The sequence below is a fragment of the Pelodiscus sinensis genome, chromosome 1 (assembly GCF_052426305.1).
Source record: "Pelodiscus sinensis isolate ZL-2025 chromosome 1, ASM5242630v1, whole genome shotgun sequence".
Classification (NCBI taxonomy): Eukaryota; Metazoa; Chordata; order Testudines; family Trionychidae; genus Pelodiscus; species Pelodiscus sinensis.
This window is the reverse complement of record NC_143052.1, coordinates 252,119,537-252,143,843: the sequence shown is the minus strand read 5'-3', so window position 1 is coordinate 252,143,843 and position 24,307 is coordinate 252,119,537. Positions and strand designations below refer to the sequence as shown.

The following is a 24,307-nucleotide window of genomic DNA, read 5'->3' as shown; positions in this document are numbered from 1 at the left end:
TATGTTTTATATTTTGAGTCTCAACTCATTAAATAATTATTGACTGACACCCCACAATTTCCCATAACTGTGAAAATTTTAGATGATATATTTTAAAAAATTATTAAAAATCAAAATTGATAACTTTTGCTATTATAAAAATTATAATTTAATTGATTTCTGCCAAGCCTGGTTATAACACATATCCAAGTGCAACATTCCATATCTTATACACTATTCATGCAAACTCTCTCCATTATATCCTTGACCACTGTTAGATCCATACTATTTGCTGTGCCATTATACATACATCTGTCCCTCTTAAACTTCTCTAAGCAATAAAAACAAACACAAACAGCCTAACTCAAATTTCTCTATGCCACTGTAGGACTGCAGGAAAACCATACAGCAAAGAACAGACTATTATTTTATCTTCTATAAGGTAATAAGGTTTCATGGTGATCAAAACTAGATTAGAAATAAAGGTAGACCTATAGTAAGATAACAAGTAAGTAGTCAATCCTTCTTTTACTTACCCTTGGAAAAGTTGTAAATCTGTCCAGTTCTTCCACAAAGCAGAACATCTGCAAACTAATTGCTGACATTACAATTAAAAGGCTGGCAGTGAATACAACCAAGCTCCCAAGTTTTTTTCCAGGTCCAAATATCTTATACACAAAATCCTCCAAAGCTGGAGAAATCTTTATAAGTCGAACTACTCTAAGAACCTGCAAAGACAAAGGGAAAGATAAAATACTCAACTATAATCATATTAGTTTGTTGGATATTATTATCCATCAATTTTCATAGACTCATAGATTTTAAGGTTATATCTTTCTGATCATTAAATCTGACATTTAAATCTGATCTTTCTGTTCATTAAATCTGATATTTAATCTGATCTGCATAACACAGGTCCAAGAACCTCACTCAACAATTTCTGCATCAAGTCCATACATTGTGTCTGAGCCATAACATATCTTTTAAAAATGAAAAGCAACCTTGATTTAAAGATTACAAGTGATGGGGTATTCACTACATCTTGAGTTAAATTGTTTCAATGGTTAATTTATGTTCCCTGTTAAAAATGTATATCTTATTCATAGTTTGAAACCAATCTAGGATGATACAGCATATTTATTAAAGTTTCCCCCTACTGCTCAGAACCATGCATTTGAAATAATAATCTTTTTAGTTCGTTGCTTCGCTTGGAATTTTTTCCTTCCTAAATTAATAGTCTCAGACTATTAATTATAGAAGGAGATTCTATAATTCTTTTTCCCAGTAAAAAACACCACCTTCTGTCTTCAAAACACAATACATTCATTGTATTCCAAAAAAACCCTTTATAGGACTTTTCTGTAATATATAAAACATGGAGTCTTTCCATTGACTACTAAGGATCACAGAAAGGTTGCTTTACTGTAAATTATGTTAATTTTCCGTCACAGAGTGGTTTGTATATTGCTGTGAACAAGAATTAATACTGACATGCAGAGGGAGGTGGTTGGGAAGGTGAGCTGTAACTGATGTGTTGACAAGAGGTTATCTGTGAAGACAGATAAATAATGTAAACTATATTATACATTAGGGATAGCTGGAAAGGTGAAAAAAAGCTGTTTGATAAACCAGAGGGTATTCAACAAAGAACTCTGTTTTAAGCTATGTTTTTGTTGGCTGACTAGGAACACAGCAACCCTGTCACAATTAATATTAAAATACTTGAAGATCTGCCTAACCTCCAGAAGTATCCCTGTGAACATCACTTTTTGACCTTAATTGAATTGGAGATCTGTTACATAGCTTTGCTAGAAGTCTGATTGCCTGGGTACATGGTGTGTAGATGATTGCACACGGACAAAGGTATTTTCCATTTTCTGTGTCATTTGCCTGCAAGGGGATTTGGATTGTAGAATGTGACCCAGATGTTTCAGTGCAGCAGGTGCTTTTGCTTATAAAACATATGTGTCTTTTCAGATAGCTATTTCAATAAAAAACACATATCAAAACATTCTGTGATGAAACAGCAAGTGTCTTTTAAGAAATGTAAAAAAATAATTTTAAGTTTTGTTTCAACAGTGTTATAAACTTTGTAATGTCAGAGCCAGAAATTAAGACTGATATCTGCATATACCTTTCTGGTACTCATTTCTGTTTCACTAGAATTATGCTGACAGTTTGAGCCCTGTGAATTTTTTTATAATTCTTTTTATTTATAGGAATTTGTTGTTACTTCATTTTCGCGGGTCCTGCACCAGAGTGGAAAAAGGCCACAGGGTTGGATGAGGTGGTTGTACAGTAAGCCTGCTATGCATTCATCCTGCAGAAGCAGCTCCCAGGAGGCTCAGCCTGCCTCTTAGCATTACAACCTGATGCGGAGTTACAAAGCCATTCAGTTTTGGCCCAGCCACCCCACCAGTCATGCTGGCAGAAGAGTGGCTGTGCCAACTGTGAGTGGTGCAGTGATCCAGTATAGTAGGTTAAAATACCTAGACTGGGGAGCTTTTGTCCGAACAGGAGCAGCATAGTATTTCCGCAAGAACACTGACAATCTTACATGAGATCGTCAGTGTTCTTGCGGAAATTCAAGTGGCCAGTGTAGATAGCTGGCAAGTTTTTCCGCAAAAGCAGCTGCTTTTGTGGAAAAACTTGCCAGTCTAGACGCAGCCTAAATGTATAAATATAAAGATCTACCTAGGGAGAAATTATCAAAGCAAGAAAAAGAATGAAGGACTAGATATGGACAGTAATTTTCCCCTTTTATTGTATAGAATTAGCAATGATCACATTTATTTGTCTAATATGTTTAATTTATATGTTAAAAATCAAACTTCTTGGAAAGAGAACCCAAGTTGTAAGTGAGCTGTGATTAAATAAATATTGTTTATTACATATTGTTCATAAGAAATACAGTGGTTAAGTTTAATGCATTCGTTTTCATATGCTTGGGAATTGCATCTTGCCACTTGATTGGCATTGTTCTGAGTATTCTGTTAGAACGTAATCTCAGGAAGATGAAAAGTGTCACCATCTTAAAACATTCAGTTCCTATGGAGCCATGTGACAGAGACAAATTTTGTAGCCTTTCAGGTTTTCCTGATCAACTTTGTAGAATCATGTAAAGAGAAATGTGAATAGATTTTGTGAAATTTTCCACAATCTGTCAAAGTTCATTACTATACTTCAGTGGACCACACTGTGTGTCATCATAGTTTATAATGTTTTTCTGTAAGATTTATCCATGTCATTTATTATTTACCCTTTTCCATTATTAATTACAAATCTCTTGCTTCGACTCATTTCTAAATAATAGATGGATATGAATTTGTTCTAAATTTTTAAACTTATAAATACAACATATATGACTGAAACTACTGGGAAGGTATTTTGGTGTCTCTAAGAAACACTGTTTTACTTGCTATTAGCTGAATTACAGTTCCCAGAATACACTTATACCTAATATGTCTGACCAGTTAAAAAAGCTATGCCCCATAGTTCTCGTGTAAGGTTGTGATTTTTCTCACGTTAAAGTAAGTGTTTTATTCTTTTTTTTTAAAAAAAAGGATTACTAGCCTCAGTAATTGACATATAAAGTTGTGATTAAACTACATTCTAGTGAACCTATGGGCTCTTTCCAACAAGTAGGTTGACCCAACAGGACATACTCATCAAAGAGGAATAGTGAATTAGTTTGTCTGGACACCAGGCTACAAGAAGGCAAATGTCAGTTCACTTAGAACCTGAAAATGGGTCAAGCCCAAGGAATCTCTTTCTCTTTGTGTCCTGCCAGTGATTTCCAGCAGGAATGGCAGGAAAGCCCTAATAAAATAGATGAGGGATAACTTGGTGATTACAAAATGCCAGGATCCATGATGAATCTGGGAAAATGGCTTTAGGAGACCCAGAAGGGGTTAAGACAAAGAATCTCCTAGCTGGTAGAGTAGTGTCCATGGAAGTGAAAGCAAGTATATAGGGAACTGAAGGCTAGTAACAAGCAAGCCACTTGTGGATATTACACAGGAACCTTTACGATGCAGTGGGAGGAGAGGCAATAAGTTGCGTGCACAGCTGAATGGAGAACTGTGGCCAAATGGGAATGAGAGCTACAAAGAAGTAGGACAGAGAGCTGATGTGTTTACTCAGATAATAAGGCATGTCTACACTAGGAAATTATTTCAAAATAAGTTATTTTGAAATAATAACTCCTGAAATAACTATTTTGAAAAAGCATGTCCACACTATGGGGAAATCTTGAAATTAGTCTGAGGCAGGATGCGCTACCTCAACTTAGAGCTCCAGGAAGCACTGGGGAGTAATTACTTTGAATGTCTCTGGGGAGTACTTATTTTCAATTAGAAGCAGTGGTGCGTCCACTCTACCACTATTTTGAAATAACTATTTTGAAATAAACGTTATTCCTCATGGAAAGCAGGAGTTATTTTGAAATAACCAGCCCCTTATTTTGAAATAATGGGCACGGTAGTGTGGACACTCCACTTGATATTTTGAATTAAGGGAAGTTATTTCAAAATAACTTCCTAGTGTTCTACTCCTGTAAGATCTCCTTGGAGCCGCAGATTTAAGAAGTGACATTTGTATGAATTATTATTTTAAAGACTTATCCAAAGTGATTCAGCAACTATGAGAACACTGAAAGAAACAAGGAAAGTGCAGACTGAAAAATGTATAACTTATGGATAACATTTTGACTGTGCCCGAATAATGCATTTAAATGGAAATCTTAAAATGTGTTGACTGTACCTGAAAATATGTAAACTGAGAATGGTAGAGATCTGGATAAATATGAAGAGTAGTTCCAACTACAAGCAGCAGTTCAAATTTGTGAAGAGATGAGCTGATGTATCCAGTAAAGCCCAAACACCAGATTTTCAAAAGAGCTTCTAAGTCAAAGAGGACTGTAAAAGCAACCTAGGAAAATACAAAAGAGGGAAAACAAGTATTTCAATTATTGATTCAAATTATGGCTTTCTATGTCAGAGTTCACACCTTGCCAAGATTTGAAATAATGCCTACTTGAGGATCTGTAGAGCAAAGGAAATAGCCGGCATAACATTTAGCAAACAATTCTCATAATATGTACTGAATAGCCAATCAAAGGGATAATGGTCTATATTCATCAAAATGGACAACAAATATGTATTTCTCATTTTTCTAATTTTTATGAACAAATGGCACTAATTTGTAAATGATCAAACTTTGATTATAAACAGATCATTGGAATGAAAATGATAGAATTCCTGTTTGTATAGAATAAACCATAGAGAGATGACAGAGCAATTTGATATTTCTAAAGTGCTAATTTTCTATTATTACAGATATTCACAAATTATCACTAAAATTATTTGTTACAATTAAAACACATTAATAATAAAAACAATCATTCAAATTTGAAATATATACATGTATTTACTTTTATTAATTTGGTCTAATATTTTCCCAAGTGTGGCAAATTCTTAGCTAGCCTAAATTGGCTGCAACTAAACCCCACTTAGGTTAGTTACTGTACAACTTGCCAGTTCTAAACTATTTGAGATTGTATGTTGAAACCATAAAATATTAATATCAGCTATGTTGGACAATCCTGTGCCTGGCCAATAAAGGTAAGTTGGGAATGAAGCTTATATTATAACCTCTTATTTTTATTTGCCTCAAGATCTCAAATATATTTGTGAGCTCTATGCCCTGCCCTTGCTTCGAGCACCAGGTCTGCAGCAGTCAATGGCAGCTGTGGGGGTGGTGAATCATAGAAACATAGTGCTGGAAGAGACCTCAGGAGGGAGGTCCAGCCCCATGCCAAAAGCAAGACCAACCCTAACTAAACCATCCTAGCTAGGGGTTTGTCAAGCTGGGACTTAAAAACCTCTAGGCATGGAGATTCCACCACCTCCCTAGGTAACTCATTCCAGTGCTTCACCATCCTCCTAGTGAAATAGTTTCTTCTAATATCCAACCTAGACCTCCCCCACTGTGACTTGAGACCATTGCTCCTTGTTCTGGCATCTGTCACTACTGAGAACAGTCTCTCTCCATCCTCTTTGGAACATCCCTTCAGGAAGTTGAAGGCTGCTATCAAATCCCCCCTCACTCTTCTCTTCTGCAGACTAAATAAGCTCAAATCCCTCAGCCTCTCCTCGTAGGTCATGTGCTCCAGCCCCCTAATCACTTTGGCTGTTCTCAGCTGGACCCTCTCCAATGCATCTGCATCCTTTCTATAGTGGGGGATCCAGAACTGGACATAATACTCCAGATGTGGCCTCACCAGACCTGAAAAAAGGGGAATAATAACTTCTCTAGATCTGCTGGAAATACTCCTCCTAATGCACCCTAATATACCGTTAGCCATTTTGGCTACAAGGACACACTATTGACTCATATCCAGCTTCTCATCCACTGTAATCCCCAGGTCCTTTTCTGCTAAACTGCTACTTAGCCAGTCGGTCCCCAGCCTGTAACAATGTTTGGGATTCTTCCATCCCAAGAGCAGGACTCTACACTTGTCCTTGTTGAACTTCATCAGATTTCTTTTGGCGCAATCTTCTAATCTGTCTAGGTTACTCTGGACCCGATCCCTTCCCTCCAAAGTATCTACCTCTCCCCCTAGCTTAGTGTAATCCACAAAATTGCTGAGGGTGCAATCCATACCTTCATCCAGGTCATTAATAAACATGTTGAACAAAACTGGCCCTAGAACCAATCCTTGGGACACTGCTTAAAACCGACCACCAACTAGTCATTGAGCCATTGATCACTGCCCCTTGGGCCAGACAATCTAGCCAGTTTTCTATCCACCTTACAGTCCATTTATCCAATCCATACTTCATTAACTTGCTGGCAAGTATACTGTGGGAGACCATATCAAAAGCATTCCTAAAGTCAAGGTATATCACATCCACTGACTTCCCCATGTTCACAGAGCCAGTTACCTCATCACAGAAGCTAATCAGATTGGTCAGGTATGACCTGCCCTTGGTGAATCTATGTTGACTATTCCTGATCAATTTCCCCTCTTCCAAGTGCTTCAAAATGATGGTTGGAGGTGAGGACAGCATGCAGAGTCACCTGGCTGCCCTTGCACCTAAAGACCACCGGGGCATTCTGGATGTTTCCGGAGCCACCTGAGGTAAGCACTCTCCAGAGCCCATACCTCAAATCCTCTACTGCATGCCAAACATAAGAACAAGCCAAGAAATAAAAACAACACAGGAAACTATAGACCAATCTGTTTAAATTTTGTGCCAGGAAAGATAATGGAGCAAATAATTAAGGGATTCATCTGCAAATATCTGGAAGAAAATAAAGTGATAGGTAATAGTCAGCATAAATTTGTAAAGAACAAATCATGTCAAACCAATCTGGCTATGTCTAGACTGCAGGCTTCTTCCAAAAGAGAGCACCTACACTGCAAAAGCGCATCGAAAAAGCGATCTGCTTTTTTGAAAGATAGGGTCCACGCTGAATGGATGCTATCTAGCTTTTCAGCTGTGATTACTATGGATGGAGAGGCTACCAGTGCACCTGTGCTTTTTCCTCTGTCCAAAAAGAACTCCTTCTTTCAAAAGAACTCCTTCTTTCCTGTCCACACATGCCTTTTCCCAAAAGAGCTCTTTTAAAAAAAGGTTTCTTCCTCATAGAATGAGGATTACCACTGTCTGAAAAAACACTCTCTTTCAGAAGAACATGATTGCAATGTGGATGTAATTGAAGTTTTTTTTCAGAAAAATGGCCATTTTTCCAAAAAAACCTCTGTAGCGTAGACATACCCTCTGATAGCTTTCTTTGATAGGATAACAAGTCTTGTGGATAAGGGAGAAGCACTGGATGTGGTATACCTAGACTTCAGTAAGGCATTTGATACAGTCTCGCATGACCACCTTATCAATAAACTAGGAAAATAAAATGGCTGTTTTTCTGACAAAACTCTGTAGTGTAGATATACCTATAGGCTACGTCTACACTGGCCCCTTTTCCGGAAGGGGCATGTTAATTTCAGCTATCGTAGTAGGGAAATCCGCGGGGGATTTAAATATCCCCCGCGGCATTTAAATAAAAATGTCCGCCGCTTTTTTCCGGCTTTTAGAAAAGCCGGAAAAGAGCGTCTACACTGGCCCCGATCCTCCGGAAAAAGCGCCCTTTTCCGGAGGCTCTTATTCCTACTTCGAAGTAGGAATAAGAGCCTCCGGAAAAGGGCGCTTTTTCCGGAGGATCGGGGCCAGTGTAGACGCTCTTTTCCGGCTTTTCTAAAAGCCGGAAAAAAGCGGCGGACATTTTTATTTAAATGCCGCGGGGGATATTTAAATCCCCCGCGGATTTCCCTACTACGATAGCTGAAATTAACATGCCCCTTCCGGAAAAGGGGCCAGTGTAGACGAGCCCATACAGAATGAGAAGCGACTGTCTAAGGAAGGAATACTGCAGAAATGGTTCTGTGGGTCATAGTGGAGCACAAGCTAAATATGAGTCAACAGTATAACACTGTTGCAAAAAAAGCAAACATGATTCTTGGATGCATTAGCAGGAGTATTGTGAGCAAGACACGAGAAGTCATTCTTCCACTCTACTCTGATTAGGCCTCATTTGGAGTATTGTGTCCCGTTCTGGGAACCACATTGCAAGAAAGATGTGGTGAAATTGGAGATGGTCCAGAGAAGAGCAACAAGAATGATTAAAGCTCTAGAGAACATGAACTATGAAGGAAGACTGAAAGAATTGGGCTTGTTTAGTTTGGAAAGGAGAAGACAGAGAGGAGACAAGATAGTGGTTTTCATGTATCTAAAAGGATGTCCCGAGGAGGGAGAAAAATTGTTTTCCTTGGCCTCTGAGGTTAGGACAAGAAGCAATGGGCTTAAACTGCAGCAAGAGAGGTTTAGGTTGGACATTAGGAAAAACTTCCTAACTGTCAGGGTGGTTAAACACTAGAATAAATTGCCTAGGGAGGTTATGGTATCTCCATCTCTGGACATATTTAACAGCAGGTAAGATAGACATCTATCAGGGATTGGTCTAGACGATGCTTGGTCCTGCCGTAAGGTCAGAGGACTAGATTCCATGACCTCTCGAGGTCCCTTTCAGTTCTAGTGTTCCATGATTCTATGAACCCGTAAACCCCAGCCTGGAGCTCCCTTCTGTACCCCAAATCCCTCATCCCAAGCCCTATCCAGAGCCTGCATCCAAAACTAGAGCCCTCCTGTCCTCCCACAACTCAACTCCTGCCCTAGTCTGGTGAAAATGAGTGAGTGAGCAAGGGTAAGGAACAGCAAGTATTGGAGGGAGGGGGAATGGAGTGAGCCGAGGGCCTCAGGGAAAAGGCAGGCAGAGCCTTATTTCAATTGGTAAGGGGGGAGCCATCCTATGCATGTCATGCGGGGGGGGGGGGGAGGGAAGTGAGAGCATGGGGAGCAGATTGAGGACATTAGCTTCAGCTGTGTTACTGAGCATGCTCAGTACAAGCCAAGCAGCAAACTGTGGGGAGGGCGGCAATTCCATCTGCCCTCCCTCCATATACACATCACCTGTTTTCAGTGGCTATGAAAGCACTGGAAAACTCTAGTGTGTTTTTTTTTGGCAGATAACTTACTAATTAGCTGACAGAAGCACTGTATCTAATTCCTATATACAAGAAAGAAAATTAAATATATATTAGACCCACTCAGCTCTAACACTAACAAATCATAGAATCATAGAATCATAGGACTGGAAGGGATCTCCAGAGGTCATTGAGTCCAGTCCTCTGCCCTCATGGCAGGACCCAGTACTGTCTAGACCATCCCTTATAGACATTTATCTAACCTATTCTTAAATATCTCCAGTGAGGGAGATTCCACAACCACCCTAGGCAATTTATTCCAGTGTTTAACCACCCTGGGTATGTCTACACTACCCCGCTAGTTCGAACTAGCGGGGTAATGTATGCATACCGAACTTGCTAATGAAGCCCGGGATTTGAATTTCCCGGGCTTCATTAGCATAAAGCCGGTGCCGCCATTTTTAAAAGCCGGCTAGTGCGAACCCCGTGCCGCGCGGCTACACGCGGCACGGGCTAGATAGTTCGAACTACGTAGCCATTCCGAACTATCTGTATGTGGAACGAGGAGTACAGATAGTTCGGAATGGCTACGTAGTTCGAACTATCTAGCCCATGCCGCGTGTAGCCGCGCGGCACGGGGTTCGCACTAGCCGGCTTTTAAAAATGGCGGCACCGGCTTTATGCTAATGAAGCCCGGGAAATTCAAATCCCGGGCTTCATTAGCAAGTTTGGTATGCATACATTACCCCGCTAGTTCGAACTAGCGGGGTAGTGTAGACATACCCCCTGAGAGTTAGGAACTTTTTCCTAATGTCCAACCTAAACCTCCCTTGCTGAAGTTTAAGTCCATTGCTTCTTGTTCTATCCTCAGAGGCCAGGAAGAACAAGTTTTCTCCCTCCTCCTTGTGACACCCTTTTAGATACCTGAAAACCGCTCTCATGTCCCCTCTCAATCTTCTCTTTTCCAAACTAAACAAGCCCAGTTCTTTCAGTCTTCTTTCATAGGTCATTTTCTCTAGACCTTTAATCATTCTTGTTGCTCTTCTCTGGACCTTCTAGAATTTCTCCACATCTTTCTTGAAATGTGGCACCCAGAACGGGACACAATACTCCAACTGAGGCCTAATCAGCGCAAAGTTGAGCGGAAGAATGACTTCTCATATCTTGCTCACAACACACCTGATCTGACATCTTGTCATAAGTCACTCGGGGCACACTGATTAGCATTAAAATTTTAATATATATTATTACTTTGTTACTAACTCTGTGGAGAGAGAGACTGTCATGACTCCTGGGCTTTCTGGAACGTGTGTGGAGTCTCATATATAGAGCTGGGGGCAGATACATTTTGACTCTTCATAATAACATCAGAATGGCCATAAGTCAGACCTATAGTCCTGCTAGCCCAGTATCCTGTCTTCCAACATTGTTCAATGTCAGGTGCTTCTGAGGGCATATACAGAAGAGGAAATCATCAAATGATGCATCCCCCCTGTTGCTCATTCCCAGATTTTGGCAAACAGATGAGGGACGCCATCCCTGCCCATTCTGGCTAGTAGCCATTGACGGACCTATCCTCCTTGAACTAATTTTGTTCTTATTGGAACCCTCTTTTAGTTTTGGCCTTTTGTTACCTACCAGGTCTGTGTTCTTGGGGAACCAGAGCATGGCCACCTGTCAGCCCTGTGCTCTTGGGGAGCCAGGGAGTCATACTCATGGAAAACAATTTCTCCTTCCCCAGGCCTTTGCTTGAATAACAGACAAAGCAACAAAAAGGCAGGGGAAGACACACCTAAACTCCTCCAGACAAGGGTGATAGAATTAACGAAACACTCCAACCACATCTGCATTGCAGGTAGAACAGAGACATCTCCATTAACATACAGCATGGAGAACAGCTCTTCCAAAGCAGGAACCGCACTGAACTATGGGATACCAAAAGCAGAAAAGCACTTCCTGATGGGAAATCTCTGCTTCAGATGCTAATTAACCCAGGTCTGCTCACACCCAAATTAGTCATTATCAGACCAAATTCTAGTAATGGATCCTATTGATATCCAAAATATTGAAACTGTCTAGTTGCATTGTAAGCTCCTTCAAGAAACATCACCCATAGCCAGCCAGGTGTGATCAGTCTCTATTGTCTCATCTCTGTTTACCCATAAATAAATCCAGTATTCTCCTTGAACTGTTGTCCTATCCCTATAAAAATGCCTACCCTTGCTCAAGAAAAATGGTTCTGATGCTTGGATGTAACCTCTGCATCAGTTCCATTGAGACTTCATCATCTCCTGCCTGATCATCTGGGGGCTATGTTCTGCAGAATGGGATCTCCTGCCCTTGTCTGCTCTGTCTGTCTCCTGCCTCTGGACCCCCAGCTACCATCACCATCTCGGAACCCCAATCAGTGCAAGCTCCACGGAGTTGTGAGCTCTCTTTCTCTCTTTTTCTCTCTTCCCCCATCTCTCTCGAGGCATAGCCTCCCGACCCTGCCTTATGTAATCAGTTATATGGTTAGCTAGCCCTAACATCTGTAATCAGTTTAAATTTAGATTTAGTATTGTAACTGTTAGATTTAATATTGTAATTGTTTTGTGTGTTTGGCTCCTCACACACATATATATATTCACTACCCAGAAATAAATAACTTTCATTGTTAAGCTAGTTGCTTCTCTCTCTCTCTGGGTATGTCTACACTACAGCGCTAATTCGAACTAACTTAGTTCGAATTAGTCAATTCGAACTAAGCTAATTCGAACTAACGCATCCAGACTAAAAAACTAGTTCGAATTAGCGTTTTGCTAATTCGAACTAGCATGTCCACACAGAGTGGACTCTTAGCCGGGGTTACGGATGGCCGGAAGCAGTGCCAGCAGGGCATCAGATGAGGACTTAGAGCGTGGAGCTGCTGTCTCAGGCTAGCCGAGGGCTGTACTTAAAGGGACCCGACCCCCACCCCGGACAGACAGTTCTCAGGGGTGCCCTGCTTGCACAGCAGTCCTGGCTTGGATTGCCCGGAGTACCCACACTGGGCACATCACAGCACTTGGCCATCAGACCGGCTGCACTTGCCGTAGGCTGCCATCTGGGGAGGGGGGCAATTGGGGGGCTGCAGGAGAGCTTCCACCCCCAGAAGCCCGCAGAGCCAGCCCAGTCCTCCCCATCGGGGGCTCGTACCCCAGTCCTCTCTCACCTCCTTCCACTTACCCCTCCCTAGCCCCCCTTCCTGATGTACAAAATAAAGGACAATTGTGTTCAAAAATAGAATCTCTGTTTATTGAACAAAACTGGGGGAGACTGGGAAAAGGAGGTGGGAGAGGGGAAGAGAGAGGGTGGGAGAGGGTTTGGAACAGGTCCCATATGAAGAGAGGCTAAAGAGACTGGGACTTTTCAGCTTAGAAAAGAGGAGATGGAGGGGGGATATGATAGAGGTCTATAAAAGCCTGAGTGGGGTGGAGAGGGTGCATACAGAAAAGTTCTTCATTAGTTCCCATAATAGAAGGACTAGAGGACACCAAAGGAAAGGAATGGGTAGCAGGCTTCAAACTAGTAACAGAAAGTTGTTCTTCACAAAGCAAAGAGACAACCTGTGGAACTCCTTGCTGCAGGAGGCTGTGAAGACTAGAACAGAGTTTAAAGAGAAGTGAGATAAAGTCATGGAGGTTGGGTCCATGGAGTGGTAGTAGCCAGGGGGTAGGAGTGGTGTCCCTGCCCAAAGTTTGTGGAAGGCTGGAGAGGGATGGCACGAGACAAATGGCTTGGTCACTGTCTTCGGTCCATCCCCTCTAGGGTACCTAGGGTTGGCCACTGTCGGCAGACAGGCTACTGGGCTAGATGGACCTTTGGTCTGACCCAGCACGGCCATTGTAAGCTCAGGGCTCAGGGTCGGGAGTCTCAGTGGACCACCTTGATTTTCATGCACACCTGCTCCTGGGTGGCCAGGCTGGCAGCTCTCCTGCCCAAGCCGGCCACTTTCCTGTGCCTAGTGCGGAGGTCGTGGACGAGGTCCACGATGTCCGCACTAGAGCAGGCGGGTGCCCGCCTCTTGTGGTCCCAGGCAAGCTCCTAGGAGCCGTCAGCCTGGTTCCGGGAAGAGGGGGAGGGCTGTGGGGCATCGGGTGGCTGGCTCGAGCCGTGCCAGGTGCAGGGTCTGCTAGCTGCGTGCTGTCAGGCTTGCACCTGGCACGGGCACCGTAGCCGGCCCGTGCCCCTTTAAGGGGTCCGGGGCCGGGAGGGGGGCAGTAGAGTTTCCCTGGTGTTGGCCAGAGTGGCCACCAGGGAAAGCTGGGGAGGGCTAGCCTCCCACTAGTTCAAATTAAGGGGCTACACACCCCTTATTTCGAACTAGTAAGTTCGAACTAGGCTTAGTCCTCGTACAATGAGGTTTACCTAGTTCGAACTAAGCGCTCCACTAGTTCGAATTAAGTTCAAACTAGTGGAGCGCTAGTGTAGCGCCTATCAAAGTTAATTTGAACTAACGTCCGTTAGTTCGAATTAACTTTGTAGTGTAGACATACCCTCTCTTTTTCTCTCTCTCTCTCTCATTCTTCCTCGTGGGTATTGTATTGGCTTCCCCATTCACGCTGCAAAAACGCTTCTTGTACCCAAGCTAAAGATCCCTGTAGTGCCCAAAAATCCTGTAGGGTTTGCTCATCATGTGGTTTACCAGCAGAATTATTGTGGCGTGAAAGTGGGAGGTGCTGAACTTGGGGGCATGTGAGGATGGCAACTTAAAGTGCTGTTAAATCCAGCCCACTGAGGGTACAGCACGGTATTGCTGTTAAACTCAGCCTGCTGAGTCCAGTGACATATAAGGGGTCAGCTTGAGAGTGCTGATTAAACAGTCCTCTCAGACGTGCTCTGTTAGTGGCTGTGAATGTTCATGTGTTTCTAAGGTGGGAAGAACCCCGTCCTGAGGAACATAGTTCCTGCAGGAGAGCTCCATTGGGAGGGGAAATTGGCAGCAGAGAGAATTCAGCTCCATATGAGAGCCCAAGTAGCATAAGCAGCACATGGATAGAATTAAACTTCACCCAGCCCCATAAGAGTAACCCTAATAAATGAGTACACCCAGGAGTAATGGGCAAATCTGGTAACACATTGCACTATCTCCTGGCAAAGAGTTAAGAAATAATTTATATTGTTTGTTTTAAATTTGCTGCCTATAAATTTCATTGGGTGAGTTTCTTGTGTTATTCTATTTTTTCACGCCATTCATGATTTTCTAGACCTCTAACAGATTCCCCCACCCTTTAGTCATTTCTTTTCCAAGCTGAAAAGTCCCAGTCTTTTTCATCTCTCCTCATGTGGAAGCTATTCCTTATCTCCTAATCATTTCTGTTGACTTTTTAGTACCATTTCCAAATCCAATATATCCTTTTTATAGACGGGGGGACCAGATCTGCATACAGTATTCAACATGTGGACATAATATGACTTTATAAAGAGTAAATATGATATTTTCTGTCTTATTATCTATTCATTTTCTAATGATTCCCAATATTCTGTTAGCTTTTTAGTTTTTAGACTGCAACTGCACATTGAGCAGATGTTTTCAGGGAAATATCCACAATGATTCCAAGAGCCCTTTCTTGAATGATAACATCATTTTTGTATGTTTAGCTGAAATTATATTTTCCATGTACATTACTTTGCATTTATCAACACTGAATTCCATCTGCCCTTGTTTTGCCCAGTCACCCAGTTCTGTGAGATCCCTTTGTAACTCTTTGCAGTCAGTTTTGGATTTAATTATTTTGAGTAATTTTGTAGCATCTGCAAATTTTGCCGCCTCTCTATTTACCCCATTTTCAAGACTATTTATGAGAAGCTTAACAGCAGTGGTCCAAATGCAAATCCCAACTTGTTCATACTCAGTCAACAAAATCTGTACCAATTCCAATGCTGGACAATCTAGTAAAAATGCATTTTTCATTCAAAAGCTTGTTTAAACTGCCTGAAGTGAACGGACTTGACAGCGTCCTTTTAAGACCATTGTTTAAAAATATGAAAATGTCAAGTCATATCAGTTATGTTATTGACTCTGACCTCTGCAGTCTATTTATTGTGTACTGAACAATATAGCAAGGTCTTTAAATGTGCTGAACTTTGGATTTTTGGTGCAGTCCAAATTTATCATTGATTAGTTTGGAATATTTTGCTCTGTTATGGGAAAGGGATTTCATTTAGGAGGAAAAATTTTGTTTCAACTATAATATGATGGAAGGTTAACACATTTATTAAAACAAATACGAATTCCTCCAACCTCCCCTTTTCATTAGGTTTATTATGGAAATCATTTAAATCTTGTTAAATAAAATATTATCTTTATAAATACAACTTAACTGAATAGGTACACATACTTTGAAACAGATTCCTACTTAGAGAATGGACTTTGTTGAGGAGTTAAATATTAGGATTTCTTTGGGTCAATGTAATGGCATTTATCAATGTAACAGCATTTGTCTGTGAAATATTGGGCTGTATTTTAATTTTTGTGGCTGTGGGTTCCCGACACAGGAAATATGTCCTCCAACATAGGGGAATCCAGGGTTGTGCAAGAAAAGGAATATACAACTTTAGTGGGAGGTTGCCCTTTTGTGCTTGCTTTGGAGCTCTGTTTCTCCAATTGCTGATAGTTTGGTTCCCTACAGTGCCTAATCTTGGAGGTAATTAAAATACCTAATAGTATGAGTTTCCACTCTTAAAGCTCCTTAGGCATGTATGTTTCTGCCAGTGAGCATGCACATATCCAACAGGCACATTCATCCTCTGCCCTTGCAGGATTCTCAAACTGGGCATTCTCTGTGGATTCCAGTCTCACAGGAATTCTTAGAGAACACATAAACCCATATAATATGGCTAGAAGAAGCAACTTCATTCATAATCTTTAACACAGTGATTAGAACAGTGAGCTATGGTTTGGCAGACCAGGGTCCAGTTCCCTGTTTGGGCTGAAGTAGAGCAGGGATTTGAACTTAGCTCCATTAGGTGTATTTTGACTTTAGTAAGACTTTTGATACTGTTGCACATGACCTTTTCATAAACAAACTAGGGAAATACAACCTAGATGTAATTATTATAAGGTAGGTGCATAGCTGGTTGGAAAATGGTTCCCAGTAAGTAGTTATCAGTGGCTTAACCTCAAGCTGCAAGAGTATATCAAAGAGGTACACCAAAAGGGAGCCTACAGTGGTCAGTTTTGGGACTGGTTCTGTTCAATGTCTTCACCAATGATTTCGGTAATAGCACGGAGAGCACACTTATACAGTCTGTGGATGAAACCAACCTGGAAGAAGCTGCAAGTGTGTTAGAGGACAGGATTAAAATTCAAAATGATCTGAAGTAAATAGGGTGAAATTCATTAAGGACAAATGTAAAGTACTCATTTTTGGAAAGACTAGTCAATTGTAAACATACAAAATGGGAAAAGACTGCCTGGGAAGGAGTACTGCGGAAAGAGATTGGGAGGTGAGGTCAGAGTGGGCTACAATCTAAATGAATCAACAGTGTAATATGACTGAGAAAAAAAAAAAACCATCTGTCTGGGATTCATTAGCTGAAGGGTGGTAAACTAGACGGCTGTGTCTACACTGGCATGAATTTCCAGAATTGCTTAAAACGGAATACTATTCCGTTTTCAGTTTTTCCGGAAAAGGAGCATCTACATTGGCAGGCTGCTTTTCCGGAAAAGCCCTTTTTCCGGAAAAGCGTCTGTGGCCAATGTAGACGCGCTTTTCCGGAAAAGAGCCCCGATCGCCATTTTCGCGATCAGGGCTTTTTTCCGGAAAAGACTACTGGGCTGTCTACACTGGCCCTTTTCCAGAACAGTGTTCCAGAATAAGGACTTATGCCCGAGCGGGAGCAGAATAGTTTTTCCGGAATAGCGGCTGATTTTGTACAGTAGAGCGTCGTTGCTTTTCCGGAAATTCAAGGGCCAGTGTAGACAGCTCACAGCTTATTCCGGAAAAGCGGCTGATTTTCCGGAATAAGTGGCCCAGTGTAGACACAGACGACATGAGAAGTAATTGTTCCACTCTACTCTGCATGGGTTAGGCTTCAACTGGAGTACTGTATCCATTTCTGGTTGCCACATTTCAGGAAAGATTTGGACAAATTGGAGAAAGTTCAGAGAAAAGCAACAAAAATCTTTAAAAATATAGAAAATACTACCTATGAAGGACAATATGGGGTTTGTTTCACCTGGAGAAGAAATGAGAGGGGAAATGGTAACAATTTTCAAGTACATAAAAGGTTGTTACAAGGAGAGAGAAAAATTGCTCTCTCTAACCTCTGAGGATAGGACAAGAAGCAATGGGCTTAAATTGCAGCAAAGGCAGTTTAGTTTGGACATGAGGAAAAAATTCCTGTTAGTGTGGTTAACACTAGAATAAATTGCCTAGGGAGGTTTTGGAATCTCCACCATTGGATATTTTTAAAACCAGATTGGACAAACACCTTGTCAGGGATGGTCTAGCTCAGCAGTGGGCAATAATTTTTGGTGGGAGGGCCATTCCAAGATTTTGGAAAGTGGTCCAGGGCCACACTTTTCTGTGGAGGGAGTTCAGGGTCTAGGATGGAGGTTGAGTGCAGAAGGGAGCACGGAGTAAGGGACAGGGGTGCAGGAGGTGCCCGAGAAGGAGTTTGGGTGAAGGAGGTGTTGTGACCTGGATCAGGGGATTGGAGGTCTGGGAGGATTCTGGCCTGGGGAAGATGTGTAGGAAGGGGTACAGTGTCTGAGAGGGAGTTGTGACCTGGGGCAAGAGGGTGCAGAGGGTTTGTGTAAGGGGACTGTTACCCCTTACTAAAACTCTGTGGGAGTTTTTTGGTTTGCCAGCTCCCAGTTTCAGAAGGGGGAAGGGTTCATGAGACTGACAGAACCCAGAGACAATGGAAAGCAGTCAACACTCCAGCTCAGCCTGACTGACAGGTTGGACAGGCCAGTGAGGAAGGGGAGAGGCCAGGCCCCGTCTTCCCTGTAAGCTGGGATTGTTCTGGCTCTCTCTGAGCAAACAGAGAGCTGAGAGACTGCCCAAGGAGTGCAAGCTGTGTGCAGAAGAAGTCCTGCAAAAACAGGGAGCTGAGAGACAGCTCAAGCAGTGCAAGCTGTGTGCTGAGGGGCAGTTTTTGCAGTAGCTGAGCCAGACACACACAGCTCAAGGAGCGCTGACCCTGTGTTGAGCAGCAGACTGGCAGTGCTCAGAGAGCCAAAAGGAACAGAGAAGCAACACAAGGAGCTAGAGACTGGCCAAGCAGCACCCTGCAGCTGGATGTGGTGAGCAGCTGGGAACTGAAAAGTGTGGGGAAAGGCTCTGGACTGGGAGAGGGGTCTGGCCACTTAGAGCTTGAGGCTGTGTGGTCACTGCCAGAGCAAGCGTGTCCAGCCTGCAGTCCCCTGCAGCACATCCAGGGCCTCTAAGGAAGAGACTGTGAACTGTCCTTACACTCTGCAAACTGCTGTTTTGATGTCCCTGTGCTACAGAGCAGGGCTGTGTGTTCTCAATTAACCATTCTCATTTTTTCTTATTCTTTTCTCTTTAATCAGTTGATGTTTAATAAATTGTATTTGCTTTGAACCTGATGAAATGATCACTGGGCCAAGAAAGCATGCAGTGTAAAGAGAGCACCTTGGAGTGGGAACACCCTAACTCCTGCCCCTAGTGATTACAAGGTCGGGGATTAAGCCCCAGGAAACCTGGGCCCAGCCTTGTTGGGGTTTCGAGGACTCTGCTACTCAGGACAGTGAAAGGGGAGCCCTCAGGATCAGGGGAGCCGTGGGATAAAGGAAGTGGGAGCGGGGACTCAGATCCTTTCGCTGGTTCATTTCACCAGGGTGTATAGAAGCCAGGAAAGTTCCCCACAATAGCGGGACCATTCCCCCGCTTACATTTGCATGGTGACCTTGGGGAAGGAGTTGAGGTGTGGGAGGGGTAGGAATGCCAGAGGCAGGGTCTGGCTGGGAGGCACTTACCTAAGCATCTCCCGGCCAGCAGCCCTATGGCACTCCCAAAGCAAGTTGGGCTCCCTGCCTACTGCAGCCTCAGATCACTTAAAACTGCAGGCTGCTCCCTCCAGGTGGTTCTCAGCTCCAGGAGAGGGAAGGGGCTTGAGCTGCCCCAATCCACCAGGCCAATTTCTCAGCTCCTATTGACTGGTTATTTTTGACCAGCTGGAGCTGAGAGATTAGCTGGGGTCAGTTCCTATTGGCCTGTTGTTTCCAGCCAATAGGATCTGAGGATTGGGCTGGGGGCAGGGAGATAACACGTAGCCTCCTCTTCTCTCTAGAGCAGAGAGCCACATGGAGCAGCCCTGTGCTTAAAACAGTGGCTCCTGCATGCCTGAGGGTCCCAGGAAAGTGTCCATGGGCCAGATCTGGTGGCTTGGTGGGCCGCATCCAAACCATGAGAGGTATCTTGCCCACCTCTGGTCTATATGGTGCTTGGCCTTGCCATGAATGCGGGGGACAGGAGTAGATGACTCTTCAAGGTCCCCTACAATTTTATAACAGAATGCTAGCAACATGAACAATATTATCCAGCCACCTGTAAACAACTCCCTTTCAACCTAAGCCCTCTCCAAAACTCCAACTGAATATTTTTTTTATGCATCATGCCCACAATGTTCCCAAATACAGTGTTCTTTGAGTACTGTTCAGCTACATTTAAGAACAAGATTATAGTTAAGCAGGTGCTTAAGAGCTTTCCTGAACAGGGATACCTTCCAGAATAAGGTCTGTCTTTTGGTATGTTTGTTATTTGGTTTTAATTAAAAACAAGTGAATTTTTTCTGCTTGCACTCCTGTTTATAAGTTTTATTTTTATCTGCTGTACATTGCCTGCAGAGGTTGTACTCAAGCCTCAGTTCATTACCAGTGACATTTTGTTTGAGATTACCTTTCAGAAATCTGTTTTGTTTTTTAAAGGGCTGTCAGCCATTGTCAGCCAAAGGAACTTGAATAACTTGCAATAAAACTCTCCGATTGCTTAAGGGAATAAAGAAATGACAAGTTGCTTGACATTCACATAGCTTTGTCTACTTTTTTTCATCTTGAGAACTATCTGGATAGAAGGTCCAGTAGACTCACCTCAGCTAGGTAAAATTCATCATGCTGTCTTTTGAAAGTCTCCCCTTTGTAGTAATTACTAGCAGCAACAATGACATCTACTGCCACCATGCTCAGTATGAACATATGAAATATTGATGACCTCATCATTTTCTGTAGAGGAAGAAAAAACAAAAACACAAGAAGTATATTCTTTAAATATGTTAAACTTTATTATTCAAATGATGCATACACAGCAATTTATGTCTTTTTAATATAATCATAGTATATTGTGTAAATATTCATAAACTGATTGTAAATTACTATTTGTCTTACAGTCAAATATATCATTTTGCTCCAATTAATTTACATTCACTGTCATTTTTTCAATTATTTCCTAGTCAACTTTTATAAATGTTTCACTGTTTACTATTTCCATTGTTTCTAATATACTTTTAAAATACTTAGCTATATTTATGTCTACCCATTTTTCCCATTGTCAGACATTCTTTATGATTTTAATATGGCTGTAACTGTTTCCTTGTTTAGGCATCAGCGTTATAAACAGGGCTCGACAAATAGTGTAATCTACTCACTCATGGCAAGTAGATTACACCCCGGAAGAGCCTGCACAGAGTGATCTGCGCATGCGCAGAGCGCAGAACAATCTGCGCATGCACAGAGCGCAGAACAATCTGCACATGCACAGAGCGCAGAACCGCGCAGCTGGCGAGCAGGGCTCGCCGCCACTCGGCAAGCCCTTTTTATAAATATATCTCAGTATAAACTCAAATGATAATACTATTATTACAACGCACATAGCAGAGGCAGAACAGATATTCCATAGGTCCTTTGGACTAGATTGTAATCTTGGTCTCTTTCATGAGTAAAGGGGACAGGTAGCTTATTCCGCCCTCTCTTTTCTTGGCCACCTTTGGCACTTCTCCCCATAACATGAGTCATAAGATGAGAAAGCTTCCAATGCTTACTGGGCTCTTAGAAGACATTTAGGGGAAAACATGCAGGGGATCCTCAATGAATCCACTTTGAAGCACTTGGAAGAGGGGAAAGTGATTGGAAATAATCAACATGGATTCATGAAGGACACGTCATTCCTGACCAATCTGATTAGCTTCTGTGATGAGGTAACTGGCTCTGTGGATATGGGAAAGTCAGTGGATATGATATACCTTGACTTTAGCAAAGCTTTTGATATGGTTTTCCACAATATTCTTGCCAACAAGTAAAGGGAGTATGGATTGGATAAATGGACTGTAAGATGGATAGAAAGCTGGCTAGATTGTCAAGCCCAACGGGTAGTGATCAACGGCTCGATGTCAGGTTGGCAGTCAGTTTTTAGTGGAGTGCCCCACGGATCAGTTCTAGGGCTTGCTTTGTTCAACATCTTTATTCATGACCTGGATTAGGGGATGGATTGCACCCTCAGCAAGTTTGCAGATGACACTAAACTAGGGGGAGAAGTAGATACTTTGGAGGGAAGGGATCGGGTCCAGAGTGACATAGACAGATTAGAAGATTGCGCCAAAAGAAATCTGATGAAGTTCAACAAAGACAAGTATAGAGTCCTGCACTTGGGACGGAGGAATCCCAAGCATTGTTACAGGCTGGGGATGACTGGCTAAGTAGCAGTTCAGCAGAAAAGGACATGGGGATTACAGTGGATGAGAAGCTGGATATGAGTCAACAGTGTGTCCTGGAAGTCAAGAAGGCTAATGGCATATTAGGTTGAATTATGAGGAGCATTGCCAGTAGATCTAGAGAAGTTATTATTCCCCTTTATTTGGATTTGGTGAGGCCACATCTGGAGTATTGTGTCCAGTTCTGGACCCCCCACTATAGAAAGGATAGGGACACATTGGAGAGGGTCCAGCGGAGGGCAACCAAAATGATTAGTGGGTTGAAACACATGACCTATGAAGAAATAGGGGGACTGGGCGCTCTCTCAGCTGATTTCTGGTGGCTCTTAATACATTTAAAAAGCAGAGAAACAGCAGAGTTAGCTCCTGGAGCTGGGAGCTCACCCCACTGCGGCTTTGCAGTTTCTCCCCTTATCAACTAATCGAGTAGTTGATGAACTTCCATGGACTACTCGATTAACTGATTAAATGCAATTTAACATCCAGAGTTAGTAGAGCTGAGTGAATCAGGGGTAGAGGAAGTAATCTGGCCTGATGGGTTAGTTAGAATAGGAACAGGTTTCTTGCCCAGGAGCCAGGGGGCAAAGAGGGAATAACATGGGACTGTTCAAGTCTACAGCACATGTATTATATGGACCACTGAGCAAAGACTCATTTTGGCCAATGGAAAAATGCAAGCTTTTGGCAGCATACAGGTTGAATATATTTGTGGCGTATATGTTATTATTTTGTTCTGAAACTGTGCTGAAATACCTTGAGTATGAAAGGAGCTTTACAAAATCACATTCTATACACTACTAATCATATAGAATTCACAGCATGAATGGGATAAATTTCATTTTCAGCCTCTTGGTTAATGGCCGTCTGAGCTGGTAGAAAATTGTGAAAGTAACAGTTGCAAATTGCAGGAAATGTTTCCTTTTATTTGCAGAGTAATGCAGGGCATTTTACTAGTCATGTAGCTTATTTTCTATAAATTAATTTGCTTTTAACATATTTTGTGATTGCTTGAAAAAGATAAGAACATTTTAGCAAATTCCACTGATGCTGAAAAATATGTGAACTTCTAATTATTAACTATTGTCCCTAAACTGTAAGGAATGGTCTTTTTTCCCTATCATGCACTGGTGTGCTTATCAATGAGTCTTTGAAATACTGCCCCTTTATGGATCTGAGGCATTAGGTATGGTACTTAAAACAAACATTCCTAAATGAAAACAGTTCCAGTTTTGGGATACATTTTGAAATATGACTAGTTTTACACTCAGAGCCAGAAGAAATTAGTGTCAAATGTCCCAGCTCAGACATAATGGAGAGTGGAAGGAAGTGGTCATAGTTCCCTGAGTGTCTCCTAGGCTGTGTCTAGACTACGTGGCTTCATCGATGGAGCCATGTAGATTAGGGTTATAGGCAAAGGGAAATGAAGCGGCGATTTAAATGATTGCGGCTTCATTTAAATTTACATGGCTGCCGCGCTGAGCCGACAAACAGCTGATCAGCTGTTTGTCCGCTCAGCGCGCTAGTCTGGATGCTCCCCTGCTGACATCAAAGCCCTTTGTCGGCAGCCCCGTTATTCCTCGTGGGATGAGGTTTACCGGGGCTGCTGACAAAGGGCTTTGATGTTGGCAGGGGAGCGTCCAGACTAGCGCGCTGAGCGGACAAACAGCTGATCAGCTGTTTGTCGGCTCAGCATGACAGCCATGTAAATTTAAATGAAGCCGCGATTATTTTAATCGCGGCTTCATTTCCCTTTTTCGAATACACAAATCTACATGCCTCCATCAATGGAGGCATGTAGTTTAGATGTACCCCTAATGTGTCTCTAGACTACAGGGTTTTGTCGACAAAAGTGGACTTTTGTCGACAAAACTATACCTGCGTCTACACTGCCGCTGAGTTCTGTTGACATAACGTCGACAGAACTCAGCAGTTTTGTCAATGGCTGTAAACCTAATTCTACAAGGAATAACGCCTTTTGTTGACAGAGTTCTGTCAACAAAAGGCGTTATGGCATCTACACTGTCCTTTGTGTCTACGCTGTCATGTCGACAAAGCGGCTTGCTTTGTCGACAGAACTAGATGTAG

The 24,307-nt window shown here is 42.4% G+C and overlaps 1 protein-coding gene across 1 annotated transcript in view; it reads right to left on the bottom strand.

Moving 5' to 3' along the window:
• The window catches only part of NALCN (sodium leak channel, non-selective), a 366,003-nt gene that overhangs the window by 144,992 nt on the left and 196,704 nt on the right, over positions 1-24,307 (bottom strand). The window contains exons 11-13 of the mRNA XM_075918747.2: positions 20,607-20,738; positions 4,741-4,908; positions 516-707 (exon numbers count right to left, since the gene is read on the bottom strand). Of these exons, the coding sequence (XP_075774862.1) occupies positions 516-707; positions 4,741-4,908; positions 20,607-20,738 (492 nt within the window). The remainder of the gene's footprint in view (positions 1-515; positions 708-4,740; positions 4,909-20,606; positions 20,739-24,307) is intronic.